This window comes from Mastigoproctus giganteus, chromosome 7 (genome assembly GCF_048544385.1).
Source record: "Mastigoproctus giganteus isolate SK-2022 chromosome 7, ASM4854438v1, whole genome shotgun sequence".
NCBI lineage: Eukaryota > Metazoa > Arthropoda > Arachnida > Uropygi > Thelyphonidae > Mastigoproctus > Mastigoproctus giganteus.
The window spans coordinates 224573342-224589523 of NC_143581.1; the positions used below are offsets into that span (position 1 = coordinate 224573342).

The 16182-nt window shown below is 37.3% G+C and overlaps 1 protein-coding gene across 3 annotated transcripts in view; it reads right to left on the reverse strand.

Moving 5' to 3' along the window:
* Papss (3'-phosphoadenosine 5'-phosphosulfate synthase) overlaps positions 1–16182 on the reverse strand; it is a 139936-nt gene that overhangs the window by 36473 nt on the left and 87281 nt on the right. For all 3 annotated transcript variants that reach the window (XM_090378166.1, XM_090378167.1, XM_090378168.1), the window contains exons 3-5: positions 11829–12064; positions 8704–8842; positions 6303–6421 (exon numbers count right to left, since the gene is read on the reverse strand). In XM_090378166.1, coding sequence (XP_090234292.1) covers positions 6303–6421; positions 8704–8842; positions 11829–12064 — 494 coding nt within the window. The remainder of the gene's footprint in view (positions 1–6302; positions 6422–8703; positions 8843–11828; positions 12065–16182) is intronic.

Consider the following 16182-nt stretch of genomic DNA (forward strand, 5'->3'; position numbering starts at 1 on the left):
ATGTAAAAAATAATTTTGATATCATATACTTGGATTTTAGGGAAGCTTTTGATATTGTTGCACATGGAAGTCTACTGTAAAAATTGCAGCAGTATGACATTAAGGGCAAGTTGCTGCTATGGATAAAGGGATGGTTGAGTGGAAGAAGACACAGAGTGGTAATCAATGGACTGCTCTTCATGGACTAATGTTATTAGTGGAGCCCCCCAGAGTTTGGTGTTGGGCCCATTGTTGTTTTCTGTATTTATCAATGATATTGATGAAGGTATATCAGGCTTAATGTCCAAGTCTGTGGACGATACAAAGGTTGGCAGGTTGTTAATGACAGCATGCTAATGCAACAAGATCTAGAAAAGTTGAGCAGATGGGCTGAGAGGTGGCAACTGAAGTTGTACATTGACAAATGCAAAGTATTGCATATGGATAGCAGTAACCCCAGAGTAATGTACCAACCGTGCAGTACTACACTCAGGATAGTGGAGAATGAAAAAGACCTGGGGTAATTGTGCAGTCAGAAAAGAAGCCGTCTGAGCAGTGCAGACAGGCTGCAAGAGTAACTCATGAGGTCTTGTCAATGATCTACAGGAATTTTGCTAGCAGGGATAAGGAGAGGATTAACCCCTTGTATAAGGCAATGGTCAGGCCACACCTTGAGTACTGCATACAGTTCTGGAGGCCTCATTTTAGGAAGGATGTAGAGCTGCTGGAACGAGTACAGAGAAGGGCAAGGAGATTGGTGAGTGGAACAAAGGTTTGGTCTTACCAAGAAAGGTTTAAGTTCTGCAAAATTCAGCAACTGGAGGGCTGACCGGGGCTAGCCAGGTGGGTAAAGTGCCTACTTGGCAACCCAAAAGTTGCGGGTTCGAATCCCACCTCTTGGGCTTGGATCAGAGTAAAATGCAAAAACTTTGGGAGGTGCATTATGGCCACAGAAGCTGATGCGGCAACAATTAACAAAAAAAAAAAAAAAAAAAAGCAGCGACTGGAGACTAGTTACCTGTGAGGTGGACTGATTGAGGCATTAAGGTTTAGAATTGTCTGACCAAGCTCAATGCTGATGAGATTCTTCCTCTTTTGCTCAGATTACGAACCTGAGGGGGCATAAATTGAAACCGAGAAAAGAGATGTAGAATAGATGTGCAGAAATTTGCCATTAGCCAGTGGGCTGTCGATTACTGGAATAAGTTTCCATCTGTCGTTGTGGTAGTTGAATAGCTTAAATAAATTCAAGGTAAAACTAGATAAATTCAAGGTAAAACTTTTGGAGTGAATGGATGGATGGGTGAAATAGGAAGGTTTCTTTTTTTGGTTGATGCTGTATAAGTTTGCTTTCTTGCATCATATGCCTCTGCTAATGCTAACTGTTACTAGTTCCTTAACTAGACGATGGCATGCAGATTTTCTTCTGCTCAGTCATCAGTGTTGTGAAAATTGATCATATTAATTCTTGTGAAGAATCTTCATTGAAAAAACAACAAGAAGGGTAGAAAAGAGGACTGCAAAACCTTCTTGTGGTAGAAAATTGGCCTTGGTAAGGCTCTATAATCTTTGAATGTGATAAGATAAAGCTGCTGTTTTTGTAAATTCTCCAAAGTTGCATGTCCTACAGCCTCTGCTGATATCCTTCAAATGCTATCACAAGAATTTCGGCGCCTCCGTAGCCAGGAGCAGCATTGCATAGCACATGCTTCTTGATTAGACCGGAGTTCAAGCCCACAACCACCAAATACAGAGGATGTGGAAAGGTCAGGGAATGACCACCGCATATTCCCGGAGAAATATGGCCTTAGCTGCTAATGCTCCTAAAAACCAAATAACAACAACAAGAATTTCTTCAATGTAATTTAGATCATCAAAGCACAAACTCCCTCAACCTAACAATTCTGTTGCTGACTGATCTATCACCACCCGAAACTCTGAATGATCCTGTATCTCAAAGATCCTCATCTATTCTCTGAAAGGTCTTCTTAACTGACATATTACAATTCAGAAACCTTTCTATATACACATGTCTAGCTGTAGCCAAGTTACACCATCAAGTCCATAAGTCCATATACAAGATGCATAACTGTCATCTCTCAGTATGAATAAGTTTCCATTTTCACTTCAAATGCACATTATTACTCCCCCACCAACGAACTGAATTTAGAACCAATTTTATGGTAAGAAGTTCCAATTATGACAAGTAAAATACTATTTCATAATAAATTCGGAATATGCACACTGTAATAAACTTTTATACTCACCTACCTACCTATTCTGTTGTGATGTGATTTCCCTACCCAAAGAAAAAGAAGCATTTCTTATTGAATAACTTCTGGAATGCAAAAAGGGCTGTAAACTTGGAACCAAAGAGTTGGGTATAGGTTTATTAGCATTAGCATTAGTAGAGGTATTTGAGGCAAGAAAGCAAGCTTATGCAGCATCAGCCAAAAAAAACCAAAAAAAAACCACTTCCACTTCACCCCTCTGTTCGTTCAAAATATCTGTCCAGCTGAGCCTTAAACTTATTTAGGCTATCAACTTCCACGACAAGGGATGGAAGTCTGTTCCACCAACCAACCACCCGCTGGCTAAAGGCAAATTTCCGCACGTCTATCCTACATCTGTCTTTCCTCAATTTGAATTTATGCCCTCACAGGTGATTATTCTGAGCAAGAGGAAGAATCCCATCAGCATGCTCAAACCATTCAAGGCTTTATACACCTCTATCATATCACCTCGCTGGTGCATAGTCTCCAGACACTGTAATTTGCAAAACTTAAGCCTTTCTTTATAAGAGCACCCCTTTGTTCCATTCACTAATCTTGTTGCCCTTCTCTGTACTCGTTCCAGCAGCTCTACATCCTTCTTGAAATGAGGCCTCCAGACCTGTATACAGTACTTTAGGTGTGGCCTGACCATTGCCTTATACAAGGGAATAATCACCTCCTTATCCCTGCTAGAAAAATTCCTATATATCATTGACAATACACCATGAGCTACTCTTGCAGCCCGTCTGCACTGCTCAGAGAACTTCATATCTGCCTGCACAACCACCCCCAGGTCCCTTTCATTCTCTACCACTGTCAGTGTAGTACCACAGAGTTGATACGTTGCTCTTGGGGTTGCTGTTTCCCATGTGTAGTACTTTACATTTGTCAATGTTAAACTTCATTTGCCACCTCTCAGCCCATCTGCTCAACCTTTCCAGATCCTGTTGCAGCAGCATAGTGTCAGTAGTGTACTTGACAACCCTGCCTACCTTTGTATCGTCTGCAAACTTCGACATTAAGCTTGATATACCCTCATCAATATCATTTATGAATACAGAAAACAATAATGGACCCAACACTGAGCCCTGAGGGACTCCACTAATAACATTAGTCCACGACAAGCAGTGTCCATTGATTACCACTCTATGTCTTCTCCCCATCAGCCACCCCTTTATCCACAGCAGCAATTTGCCTCCAATGCCACACTGCTCCAATTTGTGCAGCAGTCTTCCATGTGCAACAGTATCAAAAGCCTTTCTAAGATCCAAGTATATAATATAAAAGTTATTCCCTGCATCCAGTTCCTTTGTGACTGCATCATAGTATCCAATCAAATTGGTCAGGCAAGACTTCCCCTTAACAAAACCATGCTGTGTCCGAGTTATAGCTGAAGTCTTGTCTAAATGATCCTGCAGTGCTTCTTTAACTAGTGCCTCCATTAATTTTCCTGGAACAGAAGTTAAACTCACAGGTCTATAATTACTTGTGTCAGCCTTTGATCCTCCTTTGTGAATTGGGGTGACATTTGCACATCTCCAGTCTGTGGGTACCTCCCCTGAGTCCAAGGAAGCTCTCATAATTATGGCTAAGGGTTTGCTTACTTCCTCTGCTGCCTCCTTTAATATAACTGGATAGATCCCATCCACCCCGGGTGCCTTTCTTGTGTTTATCTTCAACAATTTCTCCTCCACTTTACTCTCAGTTATTACAAGATTCTCTAGCTTACTGCTAGAGTTGAATACACCTTTGGCTTTCCCCTCGCTAAATAACTCCTCATGTGTGAATGTGGATGCAAAATATTCATTTAGTTTGTTAGTTACCTGAGCAGGATCATCAACAGTTGACCCATCAATATCAAGTGGACCAATCTGATTCATCCCCTTCCTTCTAGAGTTTACATAAGTAAAGAACTCTTTGCTGTTTTTCTTTGCATCCCTTGCCAAAGATTTCTCGTAATCTGCCTTCGCCTGCCTAACCTCCTTTGTAACTTGGTTACAGATCAACTTGTATCTATCATAGGCTTCTGTGTCATGTGTTAATTTGTATGTATCCCATGCATGTTTCTTCTCTGCCATATGCCTCATCAGTTCATCTGACATCCATTTAGGCCTAAACCTTGAACAATATTTCTTAGTTGGTATGTGTAGCCTAGTAGCTTCCAAGATAAGTTTTTTGAATGCTTCCCATTTTGCATTTGCTGTTGGTAACATCATCAGTTGGTCCCATTGTATAGAATTTAAATACTGTCTCAGTCCATCGTAGTCGCCTTTATGAAAGCAATAACCCTTCCCTTTACCCCTAATGGTAGTTACCTCTTTGAGTAAATCCCACTTCAGCACACTGTGATCACTGCCACCTAGTGGTTCATTTATCTGCAGATTCTTAATGCATGAAGAATCACTACTGATAATCAAATCAAGAGTATTCTTCCCTCTAGTTGCCTCCTGAACATGCTGATGTAGAAAACAATCATCCAATAAATCCACAAAAGCCTTGCTAGTGTGTGAGTGACCAGCCCCCAAATTCCAGTCAATATCTGGGAAATTAAAATCTCCCATTATAAGACTCTCTGATTTACTGGCCCACTCTATTTCCCTGTACAGTTTCTTATTATACTCATCAGAGTCATTAGGCCTATAGCACACTCCTACTCTCAATTTTGATCTCCCAATGCTTATGTCACACCAAACTGACTCGACACTGCACTGTCCAGCGATGTCCACTGGCTTCACTTCCTTGGATTTTATGTATTTCTTAACTAATAGCATAACCCCTCCTCCCTTCCTATCCAGTCTATCCTTTCTGTAGACGTTGTACTCCCCAAATTGCAGTTCTGCATTCCTTATATCTGTGTGACACCACGTCTCTGATATCCCAACAATATCTGCCTTTGATGTTTTGAGCAATACCTCAAATTCATCAAATTTATTTACTAAACTCCTAGCATTGGTGTACACGCAAGTATACATGCACCTATTTCTATTCTTAGCTACTCTAACACAACCCATGTGTTTACTTGTACCGCAATGACTCCCGGCATTCTCTGAAATATCCTGCATCTTGTTTTTCAGGCTTCTGCTCATTCCAATAGAAGCAGTGCAAGAATCTCTTTCACCTCTGCCAGTGGCTACTGTTAATCTATTCGTCTTTGTCTCCCCCCAAGCTAGCAGTTTTACGACCCATCTAACACTGCCTCGATAGCATCAGCAAATATTCTTGCACCCTTTCTATTTAAGTGTATCCCATCCCTGTAGAAGCAATCTCTCCTGTTAACAAGTACAGTCCAGGCTGAAAAAAATTCTACCCCTTGAGCCTTGCACAATCTTTCCAGGGCCGAATTGATCGACAAGGCTCTCATCATATACTCCCTCCTATCGTGTCTGGGCAGAATTGCAGACACTTTCAAATTCAACCCTATTTCACGGCTTTTTTTCAACAGTGTTATAATCGTTTTCACTTTTTGAGTCCTAAACTGATTCTGAAAGTACAGTCCAAATGTTGTGAAACACTCAGTATGTTAAGAATTATTTTGTATACTCTTATGTAATTAATTGCTGGCTGTGAAATATATTATTTGTATTAGTTTTTAAATCTGGTGCTTGTATAGTTTTATAAATTAATACAAATGTTTATCAGGATAACAAATGAAACTTTTTCACCAGTTATTACATAATAGCATTTCATTAATCGAATTTCTTTGGCTATTTGTCTGCTTGAATCTTTAACTGAACAATATTTCCTTAAAAGGTCATTTAAGTTTTTCTTTTCTTTATGGTTTTATAAATTAATACAAATACTGTTTATCAGGATGACAAATGAAACTTTTTCACCAGTTATTACGTAATAGCATTTCATTAATCAAATTTCTTTGGCTATTTGTCTGCTTGAATCTTTAACTGAACAATATCATTTCCTTAAAAGGTCATATTTAAATCAGTGCATCTTTTAATTTCTTGACTTTTGCCTTTCATAAGAACAACTCACCTATATAAAAAACAATTGGGATGGGGGGAATAATGTGTAAGAAAAGAGGGACCAAAATCTTACCCTATCTAAGAGTAGTTTTATTACTGTCTGAACACTCTCTTGAACTGTCAATTCTCCAGCTTTTATTGTCAGATCTGGATTGTCAGGCTTCTCATATGCCGAATCTATGCCCGTAAACCCTAGTCAACAAAACAATTTTCATTGTAATAATAATAAATTATAAATGAATGTAATAATAATAAATTATAAATGAATATATAATGTAACGGATGTTCTGTTATATACATACAGTCAGTTAGAAAAACTAGCTTATAAAAATCACTTCTCTGCATTGCCCATATAGAGAAGTGATTTTCATAATGTATGCAATATTATTATGAAAATCATTATGCAGCTAATGAAGAATATCCTTCCTAAGATACAAAGCAAGTCATGTCACTTAATTTTTATTTTAAGAGATTAAAAATCTTTACATTTTAACAAAACTAATATTTTACAATTTTTTTTTCCTTTTCAAATTGGTATTCAATCTCAGTACATGAAAGCTTTATTTTATGCAGTGTTTATATACATTGCTTGCACAATTGACTTCAGGAAATTCCTCAGCAACGAATGTTTTCAGAATGTCAAAAGATCTAGGTTTACAGATGTGCACTTTTCAAGTAACCCGTGAAAAAAGGGGATCGAATGAGAGACTTGCAAGTCCATTCAATAGGTCCACACCATCTCCTTTTGTTGAGGAATTTTTTAATAAAGAAACTGTCATTGAATAAGAGAATAACAAGATTGGTAAGAGGAACAAAGGGGTGCACTTACAAAGAAAGGCTTAAATTGTGCAAGTTGCAGCATCTGGAGACTAGGTACCTGCGAGGTGATCTGATATGAGGTGTATTCAAGACCTTGAATGGTTTGTGCAGGCTCAATGCTGACGGGATACTTCTGCATGCTCAGATTAAGAACCTGAGGGGGGCATAGATTCAAACTGAGGAAAGACAGTTGTAGAATAGATGTGTGGAAGTTTGCCTTTAGCTAGTGGGTAGTTGATTTCTGGAACAAACTTCCATCTGTTGTTCTGCAAGCTGATAGCTTAAATAAATTTAAGGCTGAACTAGACAAATGTTTGGAGTGACTGGATGGGTGAAATGGGAAGGTTTTTTTTGGCTGCTGCTGTATAAGCTTGCTTTCTTGCATCATATGCCTCAACTAATGCTAACTCTAAATATAGAAATTCTCCACTGGAGAAGTACACTGAGTTGACTTTGCAAAAGCAACACCTCTTTTGTAGGAATGGACTGGTCTGTGATGCTGGTTCAAGGCTCAAATTTGGGAACAGCTGATATAAGATTGTAGTTTGCACATGTAGTGATCATTTTTTGAGTGTCGGCAAGGAAGAATGGGTAAGCATCGAGATCTTTCTGACTTTAAATATGGAATGATTATGGGGGAAAAGATGTGCAAGTGCCAGAACTTTGACAACAGCCAACATGATAAATGCTCTCAACCTGTGGCATCACATCTACCATGCCTGACTCAGTGGTGGTCAAATGAGCCAAAGGTCACACATGAGGCCACATGTGGCCTAGCTAAGCATCCAGTACAATGTAGGAATAGCTACACCAGACCAACATCCACATGGACTATGTACTGGACATCAGCTCGTATTAGGCTATGGTAATTGATGGCCATGAGCTATACTCACTGCAAAGCACAAGAAACTGCACTCTGCATCGAAACATCAGCTCCAACACTAGGACAACTACATATGGAAATCTGACATGTGGTTTGCTGAATCCTATTTCTAACTACGTCGTGCTGATGGGCATATCCATACTTTGAGAAATTAACATGAGGCCACTGCACTGTTTGTGTTTGGCAGGCTGAAGGCAATGGTGGTTCTATTTCCATAGGATGTCCTGGATCCTCTAAATACCATTAATCAATAGCTCAATGGGAACAGCTACCTTTCTATCACCCCCTGACCAAGTACACCCCTTCACGATTATAATGTATCCAGACAACTCTGGCATCTATAAACAAGGCAATGCACCATGCCACAAGACCCAGTAGGTTTCTGCTGGGTCTTGTGGAGAGTTCATTGCCACCTTCTGGTTTCAGGAAGGTGGCAATGAACTCTCCGTCCCCCCCAACTAATGCCTACACATTGTGCAACACACACACACAGATAGTACTATCATGGGCCACTCTGCGTCACCTTATGGAATCTGTGTCAAGATGTGTATGGGCTGAATTATGGGCAAAAGGTGGCCCAAAAGTATTAGGTAGGTCTTGCTAATGCAAAACCAACTCAGTGTAGATTATTATTTATTTAATAGTATAGTGTAATTTAGATCTCTCACTGATGATAAAATCGTTTTTCACTTTATTTATTGCTTTAATTATGCTCTGCTCAAACCATGATTATCAAAGAAACAATACTTTATTTACACATATTTCCACTAACCTTTGATTTCTCCTGCTCTTGCTTTTTTATAAAGACCCTTCACATCTCTTTTTTCACATATTTCAAGAGGTGTGTCAATGAAGACTTCAAAAAATGGAAGGCCAGCTTCCTCGTGAATTGCACGAGCCTGAGCTCTGTCCTGAAATGTCAAAAAGCAAAGAAAATGAAATAATCTATGTTCTTATAAAGTATTGTAACTGAGAATAACTGCACTTAAAAATTACAAAAAAAGGTGATGCACCTTGCAATAAAATCTTAAACAAGAGTGTCATGGGGGAAGGGGAATGCTGAATCACAAAAAGTTAAATAAATTAAATTGCGCAGTATTAAAGATCAGTTTTACAAAACTAACTATGATCATGATGTGCCATGGCCTTAAACCATGTATTCCACATAATCTAAAGCTGGTTTATGTGTGTATAGCAGTGTAAAAAGCCTGTTACCTTCACCTAACACTAATTTGGCATTGACAAAAAAAAACAACAAAAAAAAACACATTCAGTCATCTACCCTTCCAACTGGTTGGCATATATCATTATAAATTGAGCAGCAAGCATGCCATGCTAAGTTGCTACTTGGTTTCTATTAGCAGCCAAAGGTTCTTTAATGTGGACACATCCTTAAGCTTCAGTAATGATGCTGTATTACAAATCTGGTGATATTATTTGATCAAAACTAAAAATATTTTTTCTTTCCTAAAGATACTCCTCCAAATATTTGTGCAGCAAATACTCCTCCAATGTGGATTTATCCAATGCTGATTTAATTATATACATGAAAATTAATGAAAAAAAATTATCTGCTAGTTAATAAAATGAACACAAAAATAATTCTATAATATGCAGTAATATATGCCATCTGCTGGGCATCCTATAGTAGAATCTGAAAAATATCACTACCATTTAAAAAGTTAAATATGGCTTAGTGTTTGTGCATACATTTGTATAATCAACTTAGTTTAATTTATTCAGCACACATAATAGTTTAAATATTCAACTCGATTCATCTTGCAATTTGCTCCTCATGCATCTTTGTATAAGGCCATGGTTAGGTCGCATCTTGAATACTGTATACAGGTCTGGAGGCCTCACTTTAGGAAGTGATGTGGATCTGCTGGAACAGGTGCAGAGAAGGGCAACCAGATTGGTGAAAGGAACAAAAGGGCACTGTTACCTATAAAGGCTTCAGATCTGAGAGGTGTTTAAAGCCCTGAATGGATTGAGTAAGCTGAATGTTAATGTTATTCTTCCACTTTCTGAGACTCACATGAGGGGGCATAAATTCAAGTTGAGGGAGGATGGTTGCAGGGGAGATGTGCGGAAATTTGCCTTCAGCCAGTGGGTGGTTGATTGTTGGAATGGGCTTCCATCTGTTGTGGAAGAGGATGGGTTGATTAAATTTGAGGGAGAACTAGACAAATTCTTGGAGGGTATGGATGGATGGATGAACTGTTTTCTTTTTGGCTGATGCTATATAAGCTTGCCTTCTTACACATTTGCCATTACTATTACCACTTTTCATCAATCCCTCCTCATCTCATCAAACTGCATGCAACCCATGATCTAAGTTTTGCTCATGCTGCCACTGCATTAAACTGTGTCATATTGTTTTCCTATATTTTACTGTTTATGATACTACCCTGGACAGTATTAAATTACTTCTCCAATATATTGCTCATTAATACATTGGAACACATTCAAGGAAATTGGAGCAAATTCTCTAATTCAAGGAAATCACCCATGTCTTATGGAACCCTTGTAATTAACTTTAATGGTTCCCTCAAAAGTCACGTATACACCATCTACCCAGGTATCCTGCTTCAGTCTCAAGAGCTTTTCTAGTAAACAATTTTCTAATAAGCACTCAATCATTCAATTCGACAGCTACATTATCAAAGGCTTTCCCACATCCATTACACAAGGATCATATCGGATTTACTCTTTTCCTCTTTATATTTACATATTATGTAACTTTCTTTGTCTTCCTCTCTTTACTCTGTTAGTAAGCAATTTAATCAGTGTCACTTTTAGCATCATATATTTCATTAAGTGCTTTTATTTGGAGGTATAACAAGTGACTTTGTATATGCTTTTATAGTTTCATGTTTTATTAGACACATTTGCACATATGCACATAATGCCTGTTGTCTTCACCGTGTCTGTCCATCAACAAGTAATCACTTGACTCCTAGGGAATTTTCAGGAAATTTTTTATACTGACCCAAATTTGATTAAACAGATGACAATAAAAATCAGGCAATTATTATTATTATATTTTTTTTTTTATACCTATTGTATAGCTATCCACATACCATATATTTTAGCTGAAGAATTGAATACAGTTTGCTGCTGATTGGAAGAATGAAAGGGCAATATGTTCCTAGTTTGTGCACATGAAGTGGTTGCGTTTTGATAATCTGTTTGTTTAATGAATATAAAATCATGAATTATTATTATTTTCTTATTACATTAATCATAGCAAAAATATGTAATGTCTTTTAATTGTTATTAAAATCAAGGAGAAAACAACTAAAGTATTACAAAAACATTTTTGAGTGAATAATACACTGTGAAGTATATACTATGAACCAGAGCTGTAATGCTCAATATGTTCTACATTGATATCAATATTTGTAAAATAATAAGAGAAGTTTACCTCAATATAGTATGTAGAACACTTCCGTATGATACTCTCCATAAATTAAAACAAAAAACTTACATTAGAGTAACAAATAATTAAAATCAATTTAACCCAATAAAACTCAATTCAACACAATTAAAAATCTTAATATTCTTTTAATTAAAAGAATATTAAGATTTTTAATTGTGTTGAATTGAGTTTTATTGGGTTAAATTAATTTTTAATTATTTTTTACTCTAATGTAAGTTTTTTGATTTTTTCGTTTTAATTTCTGGAGAGTATCATATGAAAATGTACTATTATTTAGCAGTATTATTTTATAGCAGCATTATTATTTATTATTATTAATAATATTATTGTATTGTGTTGTATTATTATTTATTATTATTATTATTATTTTTATAGCAGTATTATTTTACAAACTGTGAAGTATATTTAGAGATTGGTGCTTTAATCAATAAAATAACATATAAAAATAGTCAAACCTTGGAAAATGGGCTAATGAAACTGGTCAATGCCACAACACCACTGTCTGCAAACAACTTGGACACTTCAGCAACCCTGCGAATATTCTCCTCTCTGTCTTCAGAGCTGAATCCTAAATTTTTGTTCAGCCCCTGCCTGATGTTGTCACCATCCAACCCATATGCAGGAACACCAAAGGAGCATAAATAGTCTTCAACTCCAAAAGAAATTGTTGTTTTTCCAGCACCAGATAAACCTAATGATAATAACAAGAAATAATCATTCAGTTTATATGAATAACAATCAAGTAATATTTTGCATACTTAAAATATGACAGCCACACATAATATGCTATGTGATTCTTTCAACAGAACACAGTTTCAAAAATACTTTATTATTCTCAAAATAAAGCATTCCAACAAATTCAATGTTTTCTCTTCAGTGGCAGTTGATGGAAAAAGATTGACCTGTTGTAAGGAACATAACTGTAATAATCAGTACTGCCATTAAGTTATGTGGTTTTTTTTATAGTTACTTGGTGCATCAACTTTGTCAGCATAAATTGGTTCGTGTGGTATTTTAGTTCATATGGTCTTTAGTGAGCAACTCAGCCTGTGAACTCATACTAGGGTACACAGGTCAATTTAAGTGTGTGTGTGGGGGCAGAACAACTCAGGATAAAAACCTACAGCAATGAATGAAGGCTCTTATTGAATTTGCAGTCTTTATTCCTGTTTCCCACTTATAACAAAAAAAACATCTGTAAAAGAAAGTTGCTAAATTATTTAAAAGTGAAATCCCAATAGAATTCAGAATTTTATTCAAAGATAACTTCATGCATTAAGAATTTGCAGATAAAGAAACCACTAGACGGCAGTGATCACTTGGTAGTTGTCACTATAATCAGGGGTAAAGGGAATGGTTTTTGCTTTCATAAAGGTGATTACAATGGTCTCAGGCAGTTTTTAAATTCTATACAGTGGAACCAACTGATGATGTTACCATCAGCAAATTCTAAATAGGAAGCATTCAAGGAATTAATCTTGGAAGCTACTAGGCTTTTCATACCAACTAAGAAATATTATTCAAGATATAGGCCTAAATGGATGTCAGATGAACTAACGAGACTCGTGGCAACGAAGAAAAATGCATGGGATGCATATAAATTATGATGCAACAAAGAAGCCTATGGTAGATATAAGCTAGTCTGTTATCGCGTCACAAAAGGAGGTTAGGCAAGCGAAGGCAGATCACAAAAAATGCAAAACAGAAAAGATTTCTTTACTTATATAAACTCTAAAAGGAAGAGGATAAATCAGACTGATCCATTTAATATGGATGGTTCGCCTGTTGATGATTCTGCTCAGGTAGCTAACAAACTGAATGAGTATTTTGCTTCTACATTCACACATGAGGAATTGTGTAGGGAGGTGGCAGACAGAAGCTTATTAAACTCTAACAGGGAGCTGAATGATTTTGTAATAACTGAGAGAAAAGTGGAGGATAAATTGTTAAAGTTAAACATAAGAAAGGCACCTTGGGGTGGATGGGATCTATCCAGTTATATTAAGGGAGGCAGCAAAGGAAGTAAGCAAACTCTTAGCCACAATTACGAGAGCATTCTTGGAGTCAGGGGAGGTTCCCACAGCTTAGAAATGTGCAAATGTATCCCCAGTTTCCAAAGGGGAAGGGGGGTTAAAGGTGACACGAGTAATTACAGACCTGGTAGTTTAACTTCTGTTCCGGGAAAAATAATGGAGTTACTGGTTAAAGAAGCATTGCAGGATCATCTGGATAAGACTGCAGTAATAATTCAGACATAGCACAGGTTTGTTAAGGGGAATTCTTGTTTAACCAGTCTGATTGAATACTATGACATGGTCACAAAGGAACTGGATGGAAAAAAAATAATTCTGATATCACATACTTAGATTTCAGTAAAGCTTTTGATACTGTTGCACAAGGAAGACTAGTGAAGAAATTGGAGAAGTATAGCATTAAGAGCAAGTTGCTACAATGGATAAAAGGATGATTGAGTGAGAGAAGACAGACAGTGGTAATCAATGGATGCTGCTCTTCGTGGACTAATGCTATTAGTGGTGTACCCCAGGTTTCAGTGTTCGGCCCACTGTTGTTTTGTATATTTATCAATGATATTGATGAAGGTATATCAGGCTTAATGTTGAAGTTTGCAGATGATACAAACATTGGCAGGGTTGCTAATGACAGTATACTACTGCAACAGGATCTGGAAAAGTTGGGCAGATGGGCTGGGAGATGGCAACTGAAGTTTAACATTGACAAATTAAAAATACTGCATATGGGTAGCAGTAACCCCAGAGAAATGTATCAACTGTGTGGCTCTACACTCAGGTTAGTGGAGAATGAAAATGACCTGTGGTAATTGTGCAGTCAGATATGGAGTTTTCTGACAGTGCAGACAGGCTGCCAGCGCAGGTCATGGGGATTTGTCAATGATATATGGGAATTTTGCTAGCAATGATAAGGAGGCAATTATCCCTTTGTATAAGGCAATGGTCAGGTCACACCTTGAGTACTGCATACAGGTCTGGAGGCCTCATTTTAGGAAGGATGTAGAGTTTCTAGAACAAGTACAGAGAAGGGCAAAGAGACTGGTGAGGGGAAGAAGGGGTCCTCTTACCAAGAAAGGCTTAAGTTCTGCAAATTGCAGCACCTGGAGACTAGGTACCTGTGAGGTGATCTGATTGAAGCATATAAGGCCTTGAATGATTTGAGCAGGCTCAATGCTGATGGAATTCTTCCTCTTGCTCAGATTACGAATCTGAGGGGGCATAATCTCAAATTGAGGAAAGACAGTTGTAGAATAGATGTGTGGAAATTCGCCTTTAACCAGCTGGTAGTTGATTACTGGAACAAACTTCCATCTGTCATTGTGGAAGTTGATAGCTTAAATAAATTCAAGGAGGTTGTTGCTATTTGGTTTTTAGGAGCATTAGCAACTAAGGCCATATTGCTCCGGGATATGCAGTGGTCATTCCCAGACCTTTCCGCATCCTCCGTATTTGGTGGTGACGGGCTCGAACCCCGGTCTAATCAAGAAGCGTGTGCTACGCACTGCTGCTTCTTCCCACCTGGCTACGGAGGCGCCTAATTCAAGGAGGAACTGGACTAACTTTTAGAGCAAATGGATGGATGAAATGGCAAATGTTTTTTTTTTTTTTTCCTTGCCTGATGCTGTATAAGCTTGCTTTCTTGCATATATGCCTCTACTAATGCTAACTGCATAAAAAAGCATTATTGATGTTTAATAGGCATAAAACTGTGATTCTCTTTAAACTTTTTCTCATTTATTCCTGTTTCAAATTTTTTATTTTAAATCCCTTGATTTAATCCCTTTATTATTTGAAAATAATAAAGCAGTCAAATCTATATTGGTTTAATTATGTTCATAAATAAACATAGAAATATGTACATAATGGAGTCAAATGTTTTGTGGTATTTTCTTACCACTCCTTCAGTGACTGCAAAGAGTTACTAAGGGTTATCATTATGGAATTCTTAACAATTCTAGTAGAATTAAATTTCTAAAACTTTTTAGTAAATCAAACTCAAATCTAATTTGAAGAATTGTTTTTAAGCTTAATTTTATAACAGTAAACACTTACCAGATGTTTTTTTGTAATATCACTGTTACAAAAGGTTGCTTAGGACACAAGAAATTGTTGACTTGTTTATGGATGAAACACACACACACACACACACACACACATATATATATATATATACACTACAGTTTACTTAACTTGATTTCCAGGTGGTTTGGTGGACAAGAATCTAAGGGATTATCTTTATAGACTTGATACCAGATAATGTTTCTTTTTTAGTTTTTTATCACACTAGAATGATATATATTTTATGCTTATACATACAAGCTATATATGTTTATACAGGCTATATAAGTACAGGTCAATGTTGAAAAAAAGCTGTGAGTTATGACTGAATTTGAAAGTGTCTGCAATTCTGTCCAGACATGATAGAAGGGAGTATATGATGAGAGCCTTGATGATCAATTTGGCTCTGGAGAGATTGTCAAGGGGTAGAATTTTTCTCAGCCTGGTCTGTGCTTGTTAACAGGAGAGACTGCTTCTACAGGGATGAGATACACTTAAATAGCAAGGGTGCTGATGCTATCGAGGCAGAGTTAGGTGGGTTGGAAAATGGCTAGCTTGGGGGGAGGATACATGGACTAATAGATTCAGTTACAGCTCGGACACAGCATGGGTTTGTCAAGGGGAATTGTTTGACCAATTTGATTGGATACTATGATGTAGTCACAAAGGAACTGGATGCAAAGAATAATTTTGATATCATATATTTGGATCTTAGAAAGGC